Source organism: Diuraphis noxia, unplaced genomic scaffold, assembly GCF_037042655.1.
Source record: "Diuraphis noxia isolate RWA-SAM2 unplaced genomic scaffold, SU_Dnox_SAM2 contig0005, whole genome shotgun sequence".
NCBI classification, from domain to species: domain Eukaryota; kingdom Metazoa; phylum Arthropoda; class Insecta; order Hemiptera; family Aphididae; genus Diuraphis; species Diuraphis noxia.
In genome coordinates, this window is record NW_028301715.1 from 11,637,539 (window position 1) to 11,660,228 (window position 22,690).

The following is a 22,690-nucleotide window of genomic DNA, read 5'->3' on the forward strand; positions in this document are numbered from 1 at the left end:
TAAATAAAACAATAAAAAAATTAACAGTAACAACAGCCAATATAGGAACTATAATAAAACAGTAGTAATTATATTAATTATAATAATAAATACTTACATAATTATACATATAAACAATGTGGTGCACCAGCTTACCCTGACCATACTAATAATAATAATGACCTGCAACTTTATGCCAGTTGAGTCAACTGAGTTGACAACACATATACATGAACATTGACCACGTGGAAAACACATATAAAATAATCCTAAAGTTGCAAAACTCGTATGAATGAATGAATAATATAATTAATTTGAATGATATTTACCACAAAGAAGTAATGTTATATAATTAGAGGCGTAATGGTTAGAGTGCGATTATATAAGAATTTTATTCATAGCGAACAACTAATTTTGAAGTGTATTGAACAGATAAATACAAGAGCAAGAGCAACCACAGAAAAGTGTTGATGGAACCGAGTCCGGAAAAGAAGAGAAAGACCATGGCTTAAATATTTAAGCCATAAGACTAATGGCACTATGACAGTAAAGACATGAAAAAGATCAGTTACATCCACAGATATAGATAAACATATACATAAAATACTTCCAACAAAACACAGATAATACACCAATACACCAACAAAAACGGGTGTTGCACCATCTTAATGACATCCATTCCAATCAATCCATTTCTTCTCATTCTACCGATTATCAATAAACTAAATCGATAATCGATACAAAATAATTATTGTGTTACCTAATACATCTTCAATCGAAATTATTATCAAACTACTATTGCTTACCTATAATTTATTGAAAATTTGCTAATAATTAATATAGAACGTGCAGTTTCATATAGCACAGAACAATAGTATGTATTGTGTGGAATGTGCAAGGTACTGACCACTGGGTTGTATTTTATTGAACACTTGTATCACGAGTAAAATATAATAAACCTTGTTTAAAAATCGTACTTAAACCGTTTAACCTCACAAATCAAGGCATTTTAGGTAGGTAATTGAAGGGATGGGTCGTTCACGAAATTAATTTCGTTAGTAACTTCATTTGAATCTCGACAGATTACGATTACTCAATATTGTATCGTCATATTATCAATGAATATGATTTATTATTTCGTTTACCGATTCACATCTAGTTCATAGCAGCTTGCTAGTTGTTGCACTGTTGCAGCTGTTCTTCGGCTAATCTATACAATACCCATCTTGTGGTACCGACTACCAACTATCAGTTAATATGACCGATGAATGATGATACGATTTGAATCTGTTTTTTTTTTGTTTAACAATATATTTTATATTTACAATCTGTGTTAGTACAAATAGATTTGTTAATTTATGTACAATATTTAATTTGAATAATACGAAGAGTAACACCGATCGCCCCGTAAATTGATCTCATCGCATTTAATAGATTTTTTTCGGGGTTTTTTCCTTTTAGGAACGCCTGAATCGGGTTGGACCCGGAATTCGGAGTGGTGGCCCACGGGCAAACACGGCGTGAATGAATATTGTTCGAATGTCAGAAGAACCCGTTATAAAACCACAACACCAATCAAGTCTTAATGTATTATTATGTATATATATATATATATATATACTTATATACATGTATGTGCATTTACAAATACACATGTACATATATAATGTACATAGTACACACACAAATACATATAATATACACACATACAATACATAAGCATGTATTTACCGGTTTCCGTAAATTCTATATATTCTTATTGTACCTAAATATACGTACCTATATAAGTATCTAATATTATATAGGTACTTGTGTGAGATTTTTCTGCGCGGCGGCATCTTATGGATTAGCCGATAGGACTCGTAGAAAATACGACGACAGTATATTATGTATTGCGTGTGGTCCGCGGGTTATAATATTATATATTATATATACATATGTAATAGCGTGTTATTAAATATATTATAGCTTTTTGATAGTTATTATTCGCTGGTGTGATTCAAAGCACCAATCATAATTTATAATCATATATATTGTATATGGCGTATGATGCGTTGTGCCTATACATATATTTGTAAAATGTATATATTATATATGTAACTGATGGAATAAGATGCGTTCCTGTCGACCTATAGACTGAGAAAAAAATTGTATGAAATAAAAATAGGATAATATTAAGATTGTAATATAAATAATATAATAATGTTGATTATATAAAGATAAATAATATTATAAGAACCATATAGTTTGGCGCGAGTTACTGTGGGAGGAAATCATTGAATTTGAGTTTCCACTCGCAAATCGTAAATAATAACTTAGTTATATTTATGATATAATATCATAAATATATGTACCTACATATATGGCAGTGTTGTCCCGCTATAAGAACCTACCTATAAAACTTAGGTGGAATGTGCATTCTTTTCGTTTGATTCGCTAGACGATAATCCTCTCCGCGACCTTCATAGTTGCACTCGTGACAATATTATATGCATTAAACATAATAAATTAATATATTTATTATATAAATATACCGTTATAACGTTCAACAATCGTAATAGTATTAATATTATTGATTGGTCTAATACGGCTGTACGACTTTTCTGCGTACTTCTACGTGGTACAGTCTGTATATACATATATTTAAGTCTCCGCAAAGTAATAATATGTATACATATACAGGGTGTCCCATGAGGATTTGCCCTTTGCGACATCTCCTGAGATAATAAATTTATCATAAATCTATTCAATTTTTTTTTTTATTTGACTCACATATTAGACAAGGGTTTTTATTCGGGTGGCGAGTCCCCTTCTACGGCTAATGGGTATATGTATATCCTCATGGGACATCCTATATAATATCATGTACCTATGTAGAATCGTGGGTAATATTATTATATAGTATTATTAGATATTATTTAGATAACGTCAGGTTATCGAGTATTACGGTGATATTATAATGAGATAGGTATAATATTTTTAAAGTATATATGCCATATAGCCACAATATGGTATATTATTGTTATGTATTTTAAAACCGATGTTATGAATATTATGAAAATTTGTCAAAAAAATAATATTAACATAATAACATTAATATATTGGTAAGTATACCAATTACCTTAAGTTCGTGATATTATAATTTGTATAGGTACCTACTGCTGGATAGATCTTTTCGTAACCACAATATTATACAAACCCATCGAAACAGATGACGAAGCTAATCTTTCTCTCCTTTGATACGAAAAAAGCGTTTTACGTAAATCCTTATATAAGAAAAAAAAATTATGATTCATACAAATGTACGTATTAAAATGTTTTTTATACTTTTACATTTGTCATTTATTTCATAATTATCGTGAATCATGATTACCTTTCTATATACTCACTAATATCATTAATCCATTATTTATTTTACCGGAGTTATAAAGGCTTCGTGGAAAATTAAAGCTCAAAGATTGATCTGAAAGTGAAAACGGTATACGATTTGAAAAAGTTGACAACTTTTTATATTTTGTGTAAATTATTATTATCCCGAATCAGGCCATCAGGGTAAATACTCCAATAATCCGTAATCGTCGACAAAAACTTCACACGGATGTATATAGGATAATTAAAAAAACTTAAAATGTATTAATTTTTTTACTGATTTATGTAAATTGTAATACCATTTTGAACAGTTATTTTTAATTACTAAAATAGTATATACATTCCAATCCGTAATATTCATGCACAAAAAAACAAAGTTAAGGAACCTCTAGTCTGTATAGGATATCATTTTGAATGATAAAATGGTGGGTCACCATAGGTTTTCTAGTTTATTCATAATAGGTCATTCAAAATAGGTACCTACCTACAATTATGATGACAATATTATGTTGCATATTAGCAATGAACTCACTTTAGAACCAGATCGAGTATTGAAGTCCATTAACTAGCTGAATGAGAGAATAAAGAGAAAGGTCAAAGAATAAAAAAATATAATTTTGTTACATTTAAATTTTAAATTCTGTAAAAAAATATTTTCCAAATAGATGTCAATAATAAATATTGACCCAATTTTCTATAGTATAATGTATGATAAAAGAATCTAAAAGCTGAATGTTTTCTTTTACGCGTTAGTATATACGTATATCTCGGAACCAGTCTGTTAGAGTACAATATTGGTTGAATGAGCCCATTGATCACGAGTCCAAAAACCGATGATTACTGTATAATATTATAATTAACACAATAAAATATTTTATTTATATCATAAAACGCAATTTGATATTATTATTATCCAACTGACAACGGTATTACTTTCATCAAAGGTGATGATGTGTGACTGCCGCGTGTATACCTACGCATTTTGGGTTTTCTGCGTGATAATAAGTGACACTGATAACATCGTCATGAGTAATCATATAGATGATAGGTAAAATAACGGATATCTGTATGACTTATTATTTCTACCTCATCCCGCGATAGAAAGAGTAGGTAATAACCTGCCCAGAGCACAAGTAATAATATTGTAATAATGTGTAGTAAAATATGATCTCCTTTAGTCTCATCCGCAAAAAAATGGCAACCACCACCAAGTCGTAGTGTTGATGTAGTAGCTTTGCAGGACTATCCATATTTTATATGTTTATATTATCTATTACATGCACTTGTAATTCACACAAACATTGTATGCTGTAAAAAGTGTGCGAATTCACACGATCGCTTGTGTGTACTCATATTATATATAGATTATAATATAGGTACGATATAGAAGTATTCTTTACCGTCTAACGTCTATACGGGTAGGTATACCGCCATCATTTGTGGCCAAGCCGACGACGAACGGTCCCGAGGAGGGGACCGGTGGCGGCGAAGACCGGACCGCACGCGAGCGCTCCGACCGGCCCGGGCCGGTCCAGCTGTGGCGGCGGTGACGGGTTACAAACGTTTCACGCGGTCCGTCGGCAACAGACGTCACGAGCTGCGCATCACGTCGCATTGTTCATCTGGTCCACGCCGACAAGTGTACGAGCCCTCCCGCCATCCCTGGGCAAGCGCGCACGTGAACAACGATCTTCACATAGGTAACCTATTAAATAAGGGAAGTTTTCGCGAACGCACGGGGTTACCGTACTGCGACGCGCGCGAAACGATACGATAGTCATGAAAACGTGCCGACACCTGCCGACCCGCAGCCACGCGACCCGCGGAAGACGTCGTTGACAGGTGTTCGAAGCCGTCGAACGCATTCCGCCGCGGGCCAGTGTCCGTTTCGGGTGTGCAGCCGCCGTCGTCACTGCAGCCACTGCCGCCCCTCGTCGGCGGGATCGCGCCCCCCGCAACCAGTACCACCGCTACGCGATGGCCCGACCCGGCGTGGTGGCGCCCCTCATCCAGTTGCTGCTGTGCGCGGCCGCTCTGCGACCCGCCGCCGTGATGGTCAACGGCCAGGACGCAGACTCACTGGCCAGCAGCTTTTTCTCAGGTACGCATATTGTCAAGTTTTACCGTAGGTACAATCTGTATGCTTAAAATCTAACGATACACGCAATCGCCGGGACGGTACGCGGTTATACGAGTAATTAATCATAGCTATTGGTTGTTATTCATGACGATTCGCTTGATCATAATTTTCTCTAAATATTGATTATTGATGTCTTTAAATATTTTGAGGCAGTATGATACGGAAGGTTAGTGTTATTGATGAAAACGTTTTATAATATTTTTCATACCTGTGACGCGTATGTCACGTCATATTATTAGCTATGTTTGTATTATAAATTGGCGCTCGTATTGTCCGTAGCATCTACAACTACACGACAGCGTCAAGAATACCGGTCAGGCACCATGGTTTAGATGCAGAGTACACATTCTTTTTTTATCAGTTCAATATTATAAAATCCGATACGACGTTGCACCTCTTACACAAATCGTTATTCTAGTCAAGCCTGTACATAATAGCTTTATAATTATTATTATAGTGACTCACTGTCATCATTTTGGTATTTAAGGGGTTTACAGTTGTGTGTTTATTATGATATATTATTCGACAATAATCGAAATACGATTTTATAAAACAAATCAATAACAACAGTACATTACAGTGTTAGGCGTATAAATTATCATCATAGTAATTTGTTTAATATAGTTTTGAGTTGATGACGAAATTTAGAAGTGTGACATTTATGTGTTTTACTGTAAGGTGAACTCTCCATAATATATGATAAAGCACGTCATAATTGTAGGTTCTTTTTTTTTATCCATAAGTAAACTGTGTGTGAGATTGTATGTATGGCTGATACGTAACCTGGTTATAGCTACCTCGAGTTTCATTAGAATTTCGTGTGTACGTGTCCATTGCCCAACTTTATCTTTCGTTTAATTTAGTTTTCTGGGTCGGAGTTTACAATCAATTAATCAGTTGGATTTTCGTTTTGATGGTATTAAGAGGAGCATAACGATTTCATAATTTTATTATCATATATAGGAATTAAGATCGGTTTTAGCCTTTTAGGTTAATAATCTAAATTTAGATGGAAGACACTTTCCATAATTCAATCACATACCCAGTAGGTATAGTAAAATTTACAAATTTAATAAATAAATGATCTCTCTCGGTTGTAATCATTGCAAAACATGCTCATCAAGTGGTGTTGTTAGTAATATTTACCAAAAATGATTTAACTATAATATATATTAATGTATTGTTGTCAAAGACACCAGCTTATAAATATGTATATGTATACCGATATCTCAAAGGGGGTCCATTTAAGCGTCCACGCACTAATTATTTTGAAAACAATAAACATTTTCGGGAAAACAATATATTTTTATAATTTTTCGTCGTAAATAATTTTTTTTTACTTTTATAACATTAATACTTTTTTTTATGACAACATACGTTTTTATTTATTTCATATTCTATAACAGAATATTTTTTGGGATACTTTAATAAGCTTTATGATAAACTAAAATCAAAATTCGAGCGAGTGATTCATTGAGCTATAGATATTTTAAGTTTGGTGAACACAACAGAGGACCAACATTTTGTCGGGTTCCCCTGTGCCATCCTTGTCTGCTCGTCCGAACTTTTCCGAAACAATGATTTTATACATATATACAGACACTTTTACAATACAACTATATTGTATATTGTGTGGACGCGCACGTCTCGTATAAAAGGATACGGTGAAACGTTTGTGAAAACGGAAGCGTCTGCAGAGGTGGTAATAATACTCTCCACCGGCGGGATTCAACGGCACCGACAGCGATATAGGTACCAACGATATAATGTGATATCGTCGTCATCATCATTATCATATACATATATATATATTCTACCGGATGAGAGTGACGATGACGACGACGCGAACATAATAATATAACATCGTGGCCGGAACGAGGACACTAACCGACGATCACAGCGACGACACGCGAAGACGGCGGGCGGCGATGGTCTAACGGTATCTGGCGTGCCGGCGCAAAACAATCGGCTCGCGTATACGACGTAAAGAAAGCGTTTGACCCCGTTCAGCCGCCGCCGTGCAAGACGTCGTCGTCGTATACAATATATATATATATATATATAAGCACACGCGAGACGTATACCTATGCATAATATTATATTTTTACTCGTTAAAGCTGTCGGAAACGGTCCCCCGTCGTCATAGTTTCATCACGCCCACTTTTGCGCGTGTCTATATCATATTGGCCCGAGAGTGTGACGATCGCGACGACGGCGGTCTATTATTATTATTATTATTATTTTTGCTATTATTATATCGTTATCGCCGGCCGGTATTTCCGGGCACGGCCGCCGCGATGGTGTCTCGGGAGGACTCGCGCGACCTTGCCGGTTGCCGAACCCGCGAGACGGTATCGGCGAAAACTTCGTCGCCACCGGCCGAAATCGTCTTGTCCTAGTCCGGTACGACGACAACTTACTCCTCTCGTCGACGACGACCACAGTACCTATACTATAGTGATACACTGATTTGATATCCTAGTGGCCTTGCGTGGGCTTATCGGCGTTGCGGAAGCAAAAAAAAAAAAAAATACACAATTTTAACGCCATCATTTCTTTAAATAGAAAATTATAAAATAAATAATTCGGACGTCCCCTAGCTAGGGCGCTCGAAACCGAAATTGATTTGATTGCCAAAAACGCTGGTACGATGTTTGTTTTGAAATCTATATACCAACCAGATTATTGAACTATATTAGAGTAAAATAATGAACGAAAACCATCAGATCACGTGGCAATGGAACGTCTGTCTGCGGGGCTTTCTTCTATTATTGTTTTGAAAAGTTCCTATGAAACTCCACCAAAAAATGTTTCCCGTTGTTTTGATTGTAGTACCGCCGCCGTCGAATTCAGTTTATGATGCACGTACAATGCCGCGTCTAGTAATTTTTAAAATTTTTTCTAAATTTTCTTTTGATATCGTTGTCTTGTATCACAAATTACAATGTTATACGCGCACGCATGCGCTCGTGTGCGTGTGTACTTTTAGCTAGGTTCCGTGACCAGGCAGTTTTTTTGAGTACAAAATATTATATTACTCGCTTGGTTGTGTGTTTCGAATTATGAAGATGTTAATTTTGAAACCTGTTCCTCGGACGAAACCCGTTTCCGTTATGTTTTCAAGGTGTTACACTAAAAGTACAATTATTTGATTCACAAAACCGGCCGTCATAGAGTTATCGACATAGTATTAATAATATGAAATATTATCGTGTTATAGAACCACGCGCACGCACATAAAATAAATATACCTACATGTTTCAATATAACGCACGTGGTAATTGTGTTACTGAATGAGATGATTATTAAAATCCGTTCGATCGTTAACGGTCGTTTTTCGCGTGGATTTACTAAGATGTTCATTACTTATGGCTAGTATTTCATAAAAAAATAAATCGTTAAAAAATAATTGCTTAAAAAATTATCTTAATTAATAGTTTAAGCTTAGTTTATGCGACAATAAAAAAAAAATTAAATACTTGTAATACTTGGGTCATTATCATAATAATATTGAATACTGAGATTAAAAAATGAATTTATTACATCGTATAATTATAATTAAACAAAGGGATTTTCATTTGAACTTATAAATCATTTTATGTAAGCTAATTCATTCGAATATTTGAAGTAACATAATAATATACAGTTATTATATGCTTTTAAATTACCTAATGTGTTTTATGCAATGCCTTCATGTATGTGATGAATATTTTGACGTTCGTTTATTATTCTTTAAAAAATACGACTTCCACAATTTTCGGCTACATAATATGTAGTCAAAGAAATGTTGACATTTTCGTGATAATTATTCGAAAATGATTCGAACATTAGCAAAATGTTATGAGTTAGAGGAACACTGCAAAGTAAAGTTCACTTTAATACGTCAATCGTCACAGTCATAATGATACGAAGTGAATTCATGTATGGAAATTACATTTTCATTGCACGCCTCCAAAAAAAATTATTTTAGTTTCAAGCCATATCATCATAACATAAGACACTATTCGACTTCGCGAATCTTGCATTCATATATATATATATATATATATTTTTATTAATGAGATTTTATCGTTACATTATAATATCTCGACAATTATGTACAATGTACATTAATCTGGAATAATATAGTTGGTAAAGCTCACACTCTTAAATTCGGAGCCCTGATCGCAGAATAAAATTTAGCATATTGTGTTCTATCATGTTAACATTATCGGTTGAAAGAGCGTCAACGAGGGAAAAATTATTACCAGAGGTGGAAAACAGATTCTTTAGCCGAGATCTTTGGATGGAGAGAGATGGACAGTTTGTAAGTAGGTGTCGGAAGTCACAGTATTCTCCACCACAGTCATATTTACTATATAGTATTATTGCGCAGCACTTAAACCTACTTACGTATGACTATACGATTAGATTATATTATATTTATATTATCAGACGAAGAGAGGCAAACATCGTTTGTACGTTGTTATAATATAATCACTACCAAGGTACAAATGGCATGTTGTAATAGGCTCGACACGCCGCGGAAAATGCCGTTGCCTAGACTATACCATAATAATATTATTACAAAAACCTCGACGGTTGCCGATAAAGCGTGGTCGGCCGGCACCAAGTTTCTATAAGCGTATAGATCACGAGCCGGCACCAAGATCTATAATTGTATAGATCACGGGCCGGCACTTCCTATGACACACACACGCCATAATCATCATCATCACCACCACCGCCACCACCGCCACCACCTCCATCACCACCACACGGATACCGTTACGGGAACGTGCGATCTGCGCAGCACCGTTATACGCACGTCGTGGCCGCTCATACAATGCACCTGGAAAATATTATATACTTTGACGTGTGACCCGAATACCTACTTATATTATATTATTATCATTACTATTATTAATATTATTATCATTGTTGTTGTTGTCGCTGGACGAAAAGTTTTGTGATTATTGCAACTAAGTACGGCCTATTGTTGCCGTCACTTTACCACGACTTGTTTGGATGTTTCGATCGCGAGTAGAAGAGGTTAGGTGCCGTGGTGGACGTGCTAATGCTCTCGAATCTCTCTCCCGTCCCTACAAAATCAAAATATCGACCACTTTGTTCGTATCCAAACTATCTTTTTCGTTCTTAATACCTAAAATACTTTACCCGAAATGTAAATATAAAATTCACAAAAATATTGTAATTGTGCTTAAACAAATAAAATAAATCAAAACAAACACTATTACCCTGCGCGTTATATTATTGTAACAATAAATTATACTCTCGTTCGATGTAAGTTCAGATGATATTAAACGCGTCAACTTATCACTATCGTCATTACTCGCGATTAAATTTTCATTTTAATCATTTATACCTATATGTATGATCAGTCTACTACATAATATAGCTACAGTGACTTAACGGTCTTGACTGATGGGAGCATTTTAGAAATAGACACTGGTTTCATTTTAGTTTTTCGAGAGGGATGTATATATCATACTAAATACGTGAACCTAACCTAACATAACCTATGGGGTTAAAATATTGTTTTGAAATATTAAATATACTTTTGTTAAAAAAAAAAATGAAGAGTCAGAACTCGCTTTCGTCATATATAATATATATTATGTAACAATATTGTACATCTATTCTATAAACAATAAAATGCCATCATTGCCATCACACGGTTACAAATTATAATTATTTATAATTTATAGGTATGTATAGAGTGTGTCGAGTGTATATTTCTGCATCTAGCCATCGGCGCGTTTGTTAATAAATTGTGAGGCTGGGGACAATTATTTCATTTTTATATTTATTTTAATGTTTTTGTAAAAAATTTAAAAAATATATTTTTATATTTAATTAATTCCAAAAAAATTGAAGATATTGTAGAGTTTATTTTTAGGAAAATATTGACGTTTCAAAATTTTATTTTCATTAATTTCCTAATTTTTAATATTTTTTCTAGTTTTGAAGAAATAAAATATGATTGTAAACATTAGGAATACGGAAAGTATTCGGCCGGCCGTATTGGAATGCGCGTCACATGTTTGATAACATTACGGGGTTAAATAATTCGCAATTTTTCTCGAAACTAAAAATAAAATTAAAAATCAGGAAATTAATGAAAATAAAATGTTGAAACGTCAATATTTTCAGAAAAATAAACTCTACAAAATTGCTATTGTCAATTTTTTTGGAAATAATTAAACAAAAAAATACATTTTTTAACTTTTTTACCAAAACATTAAAATTTGAAATAACTGTAGTTCTTATCCCTGTGAGTCTTATTGCAAAACCAGAATTTCGATATCACCATTATTTCGGGAGATATCGCATTGGGTAGTAAATCGTCTCGGGACACTCTGCGTATACCTATCGTTATTTTTTGTGATTTACCACTGTTTTTGTTGGACACAGGTTTGCTGGACACCATCACCAGTACGGCGGACAGCAAGGACTGCCCGGGCGTTTGCGTGCACACGCTGGCCACGCTCATATGCTACGAGGTGCTGGAAAACGTTAAGTGCCCCAGCCCGACGATGCGTTGCTGCGTGGAACCTCCTCCGCTGCCGGCCAACGGCACGGCGGCCACCGTCAGCAATAAGGTGGTCCAAACGACGCCGGCCGCGGGGTCCAGCACCCGGCCGCAACCGGTGAGTTAAATCCCTGTTCGCCTCTGCGTACCCTCAACGGATCCTGTCTTGATGGATTTAATTGCATTATATGCGCGATGTTGGGTTGTGCTCGAAATGTTTCAATGAATAATGTGCGCATTCAAATACATTTTGCATATATCGACGATGTTTTTACACAAGACCGTACTTAGGTAGGAGGGGGGGGGCAAGTCAACGCGGCGTTGTTGCTCCAAGTGGTTGATTATGAAGGAGAGGCAAATTTCAAGTTTTAAATTGTATTACGTTTTTATTAGGTATAAGGCGTTATTATTCGATTACCCAGAGTTGAAAATTCTCAAATAAAACTTTGTGTATTGGTCAATTAACTTCAACAACAAAGTTTACTATAGCGTAAAGTGTGTTAAAATTTTATTATTTATTTTTAAATTACAAATTGTTTTCTTAAATATATTACTAATACGTCGTCGACATGTTTCTTTGCTATGAAACGAACACATTTATCATTCATATATTCAAATACTTGTACCTATAATTTTGTATGACTTAAAGATCTTACTTATAATTTTTAGCTATAATTTTCACCTGTGAAATTCTTAGTTGTTTTTTCTCTTACAATTACGTGATATACATACTATTTCTCCACTAAAAAATAAATGTTCAATGGTAGGTACGATATTAAAATTTTTCGACTGAATTCAATACCAATACTTAATACCTAATAATTATATTGAAATTTAATATTTAAACATAGGTACGAAAATTGACTCTAATTATAGAACAAAAATTCTTGGTGGATATCAAATTTCGGATAGTCCCGCAAAAGATCAGATCATACCTACTGATCTCAATCATCAATAGGAAAAATTAAACTATTATTGATAAAACTGTTATTATTTTTTTTGTCACTCAGGTCTCTTCTAACAACCAACAGCAGAGGCCGGCTGTTAATTCGTCGTCCGCGGACAATCCGGGTAAGAAGGTAAACTGAAATAGTAAACGGGGAATTTTTTGAATCGGGAACGTGTACGCATGCTTTAGAAAGAAACCACTAACGAGACTAGTTCGATTATACAATTTTAACGAAATGAGCAGTATCATTTTTTTGATTTTGATTATACAAACGATTGCCTATATGATATACGAAGTACACTGTAAATGTGCCTTAATATATTGTACTAAAAATTCATTTCTTTCTGATTAAAAAAGCAGTTTTCCAATAGTTTCGTTAAATATTTAATTTTATTTCGAGCTCCAGCTATTCCTCAGTATCTACAAGTTATTAGTCATCTTACGCATCCATATAATTATTTACTCGAAAATTTAATATTTGTGTAGATCCTAAAACCGAATATAAATCATTCGTAATAACGTTTGCTATAGAAATTCCGTACCTCTAATCCAACTAATTTCTCAAGGTACCAAAAATTGTTTTTCACACAATTAAAAAAAAAAAAAAAAAAACACTAATTAGGTTAGGCGACTTTTTATAAAAACGGCGTCGTATAATGGTTATTGTATGATTTCATCTCGAAGGCATCGTGTGTCCGGGAGTGTGCGTGGCCGAAAGGATAGCCGACTACTGCGAAGCCGTTCTGAACGTGACGGAGATGTGCAAGACGGGTCTGCGGTGTTGCGTGTCCAAGGACGCTTTTGCCGGCGCCGAACACCTGGTCGTGTTGGACAGGAACTCGACCAGGATCAGCCTAAACAACGCCCCACACCGGCCACCGCCATCGACGTCCACCACGACGACGGCGGCGACGACGACAGCGGCCGCGGACACCTCGGCGTCTGCGTCCGCGCCCGCGCCGCCGGTGGGCAGCAAACAGTGTCGCGGCGAGTGCGTCAGCGGGCTGTTCGCGCTGTTCTGCGATGACGTGGACGCCGAAGCGTACTGTCCCGGTGACGACAGTAGTTGCTGCGTCACCGCGCCCGCCGACGGACAGTCGGGCCCGCAGCCACCGCCACCACGTCCCACCCAGCCGTCCAAACAATCATCGACCCGGCCACCGACGTCCACCACCACGGCCACGGGCCGGCCTTTACCCAAGTGTCCAGGCTTCTGTCTGCTCAACCTGATGGCCGCGTTCTGCGAACGACCGTCAGTGCTGGTCTCGTACACGTCCACGTGTAAACAAGGCTCGGTGTGCTGCGACAACACCAAGGCGGCCGCACCGTCGTCCGCGCATGCCACGCAAAAACCCAAACCCCGGCCACCCGCGCCCACCACCACCACGGTGGCCACGCCACCCGCACCTCCCGACGAACGGCCGGAGTGCCCGGGATCGTGTATCGTCCCTTATTTGTCTTTCACGTGTTTCAGTAAGTATTTTTTAATTTAAGGTTCATACCACACCGTATCGAGTCATCGTTCCGTATACCTATTTAATACCTATAGGTAACGAAATGTCGGTAACACGCGTGACCTACGAATTAAAATGTTATATTATTCTATACTATAAAAAATACGAGACGGAGTAATAGTGAGAACCACCTGACTTTACCTATTATACATTCATTATCGTTTACCGTTACCTTGGTTAGAATTATTATAAGCGTCGATATTATTACCTTTTTTCTATCAGTTATTTAAAAATAACATATTATTTCGACATTTCTGACCCCTCTTTTTTTTCGTGGACATTAGATTTCTTCCAAATTCTCGGTCATTTTACGTTTGCCTTTATTCTTGTATGTTGTTAATCCTTTACGTTGTAGGCTTATATCCTGTCTAATTTTTAATTATTTAAATTTAATTTTCTTGTACAACTTGTTGACGATGTGCAGTGCTGTAATGCTTTTTAATAAAGTTCGATTTTTTGTAATGTTTTTACATTAACAAGGCGTTCCATAAAAATTTGTTGTCTACGTTTTACAAGTGCATTGCCGAATTCACGCTCAGCTGATCACGTTTAACTTAGTTTGCCTAATAATTAGAGGTAGAGTAAATCGACCGATTATAAAATTTGATGGTAAGAACATTATCTGTTTTCGTGTGTGGGATTTTTATGATGATCCAGTTTTTAAGTGATTAATGAGCATTTATAATTTATGCAAAAACTTGCTAAAAAATTGAAATATCGTATTGTTTCTAGTTCTTACCATCAAGTTTCAAAACGATAGATCAATTCACTCTAATTTTTAAACTGACAGAGCTAAACATGATCTGCTGAGATTAAATTTAACACTTTATACGCACTTGTGTATTAAGTATACACCAAATGCCCTGCGTCCAAATGTAGCGTCCTTTTAATTAACTGAAATAAATAAATGAATTCGAAAATTAAAAAAAAAAAAAAAACTATTTCGCGTCAAATAACAGTTTGTTTTTTTTTTTTTGGTTTTGATAGGAAACGCTGAAATGACGGACGTATTCAAATGCCGAAAACCGGGAACGCAGTGTTGTGCTTCGAAAACGCAAATCCGAGAAGTCGTCGAACAGAAGACTGGCGTCATCAACAACGTGGTTAATCCACCGCAATCCACACATCAGACCTATGGTGGGTTTACGCACAGAAACGACACCGTACCGCCGTTTAGGCCACACGTGCCGAGTTCGTTGCAAGTATACACTCCGTCACCAGGTCTGTAACAGATGTATAAGTTTAATACTGTAGTTTTTACAAAGATAATAACATTATATAATAGTTTACGTAAAATACACAAAAAAAATTTTACGTGACAAAACCCACGAAACGCGTGCTAAAAGTGGCACGTTTGTCGAAATTTCAATGGGAAAATCAAAATTGTGAATAAATTATAATATTCATATAATGTTGCTTGAAAAAAGATTCAAAGAAACAAATTAATATACATTTTAATATTTCTTTGTTAATTGATAATGTTACTGTATTTATTACGTTCTATTTAATGCATACAATCATATATGTTGAGCACGTGAAAAATTGTCAAATCTTTGATTGCATACATTTGGCACTAGACCCAAAAATGGTTCTCCACCCCTGCTCTAAAATATAAATGGATTTTGATTGATAGTTTACCACAAAACTTGCTTCATGCGAACATTGTACGCCTACCATCTTACTGACGTCATTTTTTCGATTTTCTAGTAAATTTAAGTATTTATCAGAATATTAGACTAATATTGACCACATTTTTTGATAAATAGGCATCTACGCGCAGTTTTTTTTTTTTGAATTTATATTACATACGGTTGTGTTATCGTTTCCTTTTTTTTTTTATTCGCATGATAAAAAAATTCCGAATGATGAAAAAACAAACGATTTTTGAAACACATTGGTGTGGTGCCCTACTTATTTAATATTGCATCGACATTCGACATAGTATTGATCTTGAACTAAAATCCCAAGTGTTGTACCCATAATATTATACGCGAGTTCACTGATATTTGTGGTATGTGCCCGTCTTTAGTTTTAGTATAATACATTTGCTCTGATTATTGACATTATATTTCTAATTATTTCATGTTTTCTCTCAGTCGACTATTCGGCGAATCCTACAGTGTCCACGTTGACCACGTCGAATCCTGTACCTTCCAAACCGTCGACGTACAGCAAGTACGTGTGCGGTGTAAAAGGAACGTCCAGGACGAGGACGTCGAGGGTAGTCGGTGGTGAAGACGCGGACGCGGCCGAGTGGTGTTGGCAAGTGGCGCTGATCAACTCCTTAAACCAATATCTGTGCGGAGGAGCATTGATCGGCACTCAATGGGTGTTGACTGCTGCGCATTGCGTTACAAAGTGAGTGTTTTTACTACTTGATCCATATAAGCGGTTCATGACTGCACGATTAGAGGTTGGTACTTGTTGATGCCATCGTGAAACAGACGAAATACATTAAAATAAAAAAAAGCCGTTTGGCCACATAAATTACAGTATACTGTGTACATAATATAAGTATATTCCAATAATAGTACGGTTAATATTTAATTATTAAAAAAACATAATTTTTTTTTGTATTATTATCATTAATAGATATTATTATTCAAGAAGCTAATGGGCCCTGTTAGCACATGTTAGCTATACCATGTTTGTTATAACATGTTAGCTATACATTTAGATTTTTAACAATGCTGTTTAAGTCAAATCCATCAAAAGTTATTTTAATTTTCCAAGAGTATACCTATATATAATATTGAATATTATTTTTAAACAGTCCTCTTTTTTTTAAAGGAAATGCGATCACTGGATGGTTTCTTTCCTCACCATATTCATATTTTTTTTTTTTAATGTAGGTAGCACATATTATTCTTATTATGCTTTGTGTATAGATTGCATACATATTCTCTAATAAAATTAAAAAAATAAATAAAAACAGTCCTCTTTAAACTCGCAGTAATTTGAACTAATAATCTTTGTCTGAATATATCATTCTTTTAAAAATATTATTACAATACACATTATATTTATTATATTTAATGTATAATGAGATGTAATAACAATGTGTACAGATAACGGTAAAATTTTAGATATGTAACTGCGAGTATTGACATGGGATTCATAACGGTTACTACTTTACCAGCTAGTTCGGGATATAATATCGTGGGAACTAGTACTTATACTATGGTATACGGAAAAATATATCAATTACAATTTAATAATGATATTGTAATGTATTACGAGATATGTTAATTACATAAAAAATAAAAATAATAACCAATTATAAGTTACGATTGTGTTTAAATTACAGTGTCTCAATTATTACTGCAGTCCTATTCCTAATTGTGTATGATTATTATAGCATTATTATACCTAATACGTAACGAGTTTTTAAACAACATTCCAATTTTCAAGTGTATTATTTTTATACGCGCAACTGAAGTACCTATATTTATTTTTTCTAACTGTTTCCTAGTTAACTGCACAAAAATGTATGGTTTTTTCTATTATTTCAACAACACAAATATTATATAATTTCACGAGTTTCCGCGATGATTCCGTGCATCTTATTACTAATATTATTTGACTTACCAATATTAGAAGAAATCATTAACCCGCAAATAACAGCAGTGCATTGTATGTTTTATTTTTACCGAAACTATTGATTTATAAGTTATAAATTACAGTCTTCTTTCTATCCAAATCGCCCGAGTGACGAAAAGTGGATCTAACGATGGAGTTTATAACATTAATTTATGATTGTAATTTCAAAACTTTACTGATTCTCATATATCATACTAATTATATTAGACATAAATGTGGGATTTGTCACTATACCAACTTAAATCGATGATGGTCGTAACGTTACCTCACTTGATTTTTCAGCATTGTGAGGTCCGGTGACGCGATTTACGTGCGGGTGGGCGATCACGATCTGACCAGAAAATACGGAAGTCCGGGAGCACAGACACTCCGGGTGGCCACCACGTACATCCACCACAACCACAATTCACAGACGCTGGACAACGACATCGCCCTGCTCAAACTCCACGGCCAGGCTGAGCTCAAAGATGGTGTGTGTCTGGTGTGCCTGCCGGCAAGGGGCGTCAGCCATGCGGCCGGCAAACGGTGCACGGTCACCGGATACGGATACATGGGCGAAGCTGGCCCGATCCCGTTGCGCATCCGGGAGGCCGAGATCCCAGTGGTCAGCGACACTGAATGCATCCGAAAGATAAACGCGGTCACCGAGAAGATATTCATACTTCCGGCCAGCAGCTTTTGCGCCGGTGGTGAGGCCGGAAACGACGCCTGTCAGGTGAGCTGCGTGGCTTTCAGCCCGATCGATTGTAAATTAATTAGAACTGTAAATCCAACGGTATATGCTAGTTACCCTGAAAAATGCATTTCAAAATTCTAAAATATATATTTCCAGTCAAAAAAGACTTAATTTTAAAAATAAAAAATTATCGAACTTGGATAACTTTCATTCGTTAGATTGGTAAATATACACAAATACGCAAACTTGTACAATATTATACAGATGAGCCTAAAACTTAGGATTTAACATATTATATTAATTTACTCATGTTAAAATTATGATTGTAGGGAGATGGCGGTGGACCTCTTGTGTGTCAAGACGATGGATTTTTTGAATTAGCTGGATTGGTGTCTTGGGGTTTTGGATGCGGCAGAATAGATGTACCCGGTGTATACGTCAAGGTTTCATCATTTATTGGTTGGATCAATCAAATTATAAGTGTAAACAATTTGTAGTTTTAAACATTCAAACATTAGTTTGCATTAATTCAAATTAAAGTCGAACATTGTTTAGATAAATCTAATTTATCTAGTAATTATATAGTAATTTATAAGTAATTTTAAGCTAAAGCTTAAATTCGTCAATAGTTTATTTATTTATTATTTATTTTGTATATAAAACTTAAAAATTATTTTTATGATTGAAATGACATAAAATAATAAATTATAAGCATTCTTGTATAATTACAATTCATAATATATTTACGCAACTTGTAAATATAAAATAGAACCGTAATTAATTGCATATTAAGTAAGTATAAAATTGACATCGGTGACGTATTGTAATACAAATATTTTGCCAATATTAATTATTAGCAGTAAGAATATATTGGTCTATTAAAAAATATATGTTCAACAAATTATACATCACAAATAATTTTTATTATATCTATTATTGTTTTTTATTTAAATAAATAAATCATTGTATTAGATATATTGAATTTAAAGATTTAACTTTTTATACATTAAGAGATAATAAGTTGAAATTGAATTTTTAAATTCTAAAAATATTTTATAAAAACAAATATATGCATTTATTAAAAAGTATAAAAAGGTGTTAATTTTAATATATTTTAAACTAAATATAAGAATTATAAGAAAATTAAAATGTTGATTTTCAAAGTAGGTTTTTACATTGTAAAATGTTAAAATATAACGTAAAATTTACATACAATTGTATGAAAAAATACATAGAATCGTATTGTTAATGAAATAATGAAATAACATTTACAATTTACTCAAATGTGTAGTAATAAATTTAAAAACACCATTACCTATAGGTACTCGTAATTTAATTATTATCTGTATTGGTCTTTAAATCGAAATCACACGATGTTTAAAGTTAACTAGAATACAAAATACTCATTATAGTATTGTAATTTAGTTGAAATTATGTACTGTCGGTACTTAAAGTTTATTTTACGTTATTGTGTTTAAATTTAAAACTATAATATAAGTTAATAATGTCATTTTAATATAGTAATGGTTAATTCATAATTAGGTACTATAATGTATAACATACATTTTAGATCAAAGTTAAATCACAGGATTTAGAAAAAAATTCTGAAAGAATCACAGTATCACAATAGGATATTTTTTGCCTATTTTAATAAAATGTAAAACTATAATCATAACCTAACCTAACCTAACAAAAAATAAGCACTTGTGCCACACTCATACTCAGATATAACTACAGTTTAAATTATGAATACTCGTTGTAAACAGTGTTGTAGTGCTGCTGTAATAATATATCGTAAATTACTATCTATTGACAATATACGCAAGTTTTATTTTTATATCATAATATGTTACCTACACTCCAGCTCCATCTGAAAAATGTCAAAAATTCGCATACTCTGCAGTGTATTTTTGTTTGAATTTCTATAGTTAAAAATGTATTTAAAAAAAATATCTTAGATCATTTTATTATCACACAATATTTAGTAACTAAGATTAAAAAAAAGTATAGGAAATAAATCTGTAGGTACCTACACAATACAGCACTGATTAATAGGTTTTTAATAGATTCATAGTTTCGAAGTATTATCGAGTTTGATATATGATTATTGATTACTATAGAAAAAATCATTTCTAAATGATATCATATACACCTAACTTTTCAACTTTTAGGAAGTTTAAAATCTTGTTACACAATGACGGGCGACGGTGACTTATATATATATATATATATATATATATATATATATATATGCATCCTAGGTGTATATTAGACGATTAAGGTACATCATCTAAAATTAAAAATTTAATTCACCATTGATTGTGCCGCAAAGTGACTTGTTTATCAAATGTGCTGCAAACTTTGTTGCTGATGAGCTCCTTACAAGGATGACGAGGATTGCCAATATTTTATCATGTAAAACGATAGTTCTCTTTTTAGTAGGTACGCCATTATATTAAACATTCTTGTAAATTTCCCATTGTTTGTGATTAACATTTTTTCAAAAATATGTTATTATTTGTAAATTATGCTGTTATTGTAATATTGATTTAATCATTTGGATACCATAGTATGTACTTTTAAAACAAATACAAAAACAAATTCTCATCGCATATTATTTTTTTTTTAACATTCATTTTTGGAATATTATGCAATCTGTAATAATATTTACAAATATGAAATATATTTACAAAGACCTTAAGACAAGAGGAAAGAAAAGTAACTTAGATATGATTGACAACACCAGCGGTTCTCAACCTTTTTATAACCGCATACCACCTGAACAATTTGAAAATTGTTATTTATTTATTTATTATTAATTAACGCCCGTTAGGGCAATTTTCCAAAGGTAGATTTACAAAAGAAACAATTCAAGATAATATAATTTGGATTAACAGTGTTGGTGCTTTTGGGTAGACATAACTAGCCTACAGAAAGTGGGTGGACTCACTTAACCAAATTACGTTATTTTTTTATATAGGTATTATAGACTTTATGCGCATAGATATGTGCAATAATTATTATTGACATCAAACAAACCAAATAATAATATTTAATATATTTGATGATTCATTCCTTTTTTTTAGTGAAAGAAGATTTTTTTTAGCGTATACCACCTATGAGCTTTCCACGTACCACTAATGGCGTGCGTACCATAGGTTGAGAAACGCTGAGCTACACGATAGACTTTAATATTATTATAGTATAATAGAATAATCTATAATATATTGTAGGTATACAATTTTTATTTTTTTTTTTTTTATTTAATCGACTCGAACAACAAACACGCGCCTTTTAAGTGAACATTCTTGGTGGATTATCAGAAATGTTAACTGAACTATAAGTGTAGAAACAAGTGGATTCGGATGGTTCGCAAAACGGCAACGGAAGCGCTTGTATAGTAGGATATGACGTTTGGCCACTTTGGGCTAACAGCCTGCATATCAAGACCTGTGGGCAGTGTCCAATGATTTGTTGCCTACATAGAAGGGTGCGTTGGTAATTGTACAGAGTGATTTAAATTGAAACGTTTATAAATGTTGGATTTTTTCCTCCATATTTGGACACCACACGTCCAAATATGGACGTTTTTTTCCTCAATAACATTTTATAATTAATATTCAATGCTGTATAGCTGATGTTATAAGCGAAAACTCAAAATGATTTTTATTTATCAACACCTACATAAATATTTGTTGGCGTTAGGCAAGTACAAACAATAATAATATATAACCTATCAATCTGAGATTAATAATAATGTCAAATACCTATATTGTTTACTGTGTAAATACCGATTAACTGTTTTGTTACCATCAATTATATAAAATATTCACGTATTTGACCGGTTACGATTGATCGAAGTAGTACCCATACAGTATATATAGGCTCTGCTCTTTATTGTCTCTAGAATGTTCACGACCTAAATATTTTC

At 34.0% G+C, this 22,690-nt stretch overlaps 1 protein-coding gene across 1 annotated transcript; it reads left to right on the forward strand.

Annotated features, from left to right (window-relative positions):
* Positions 1 to 4,894: 4,894 nt before the first annotated feature.
* mas (trypsin-like serine protease domain-containing protein masquerade) lies at positions 4,895 to 21,371 on the forward strand. Its single transcript, XM_015519828.2, has 8 exons — positions 4,895 to 5,449; positions 11,903 to 12,138; positions 13,031 to 13,091; positions 13,654 to 14,442; positions 15,471 to 15,704; positions 16,580 to 16,841; positions 18,366 to 18,798; positions 19,089 to 21,371. The coding sequence occupies exons 1-8, from the start codon at positions 5,326 to 5,328 to the stop codon at positions 19,254 to 19,256; spliced, it is 2,307 nt and encodes a 768-aa protein (XP_015375314.1). The 5' UTR covers positions 4,895 to 5,325; the 3' UTR covers positions 19,257 to 21,371.
* Positions 21,372 to 22,690: the final 1,319 nt, after the last annotated feature.

Coding starts and splice junctions, on each gene's coding strand:
- mas (XM_015519828.2), top strand. CDS start 5,326: ATGGCCCGACCCGGCGTGGTGGCGCCCCTCATCCAGTTGCTGCTGTGC. Junction 13,092..13,653: donor GTCGTCCGCGGACAATCCGG/GTAAGAAGGTAA, acceptor TTCATCTCGAAG/GCATCGTGTGTCCGGGAGTG. Junction 14,443..15,470: donor TTTGTCTTTCACGTGTTTCA/GTAAGTATTTTT, acceptor TGGTTTTGATAG/GAAACGCTGAAATGACGGAC.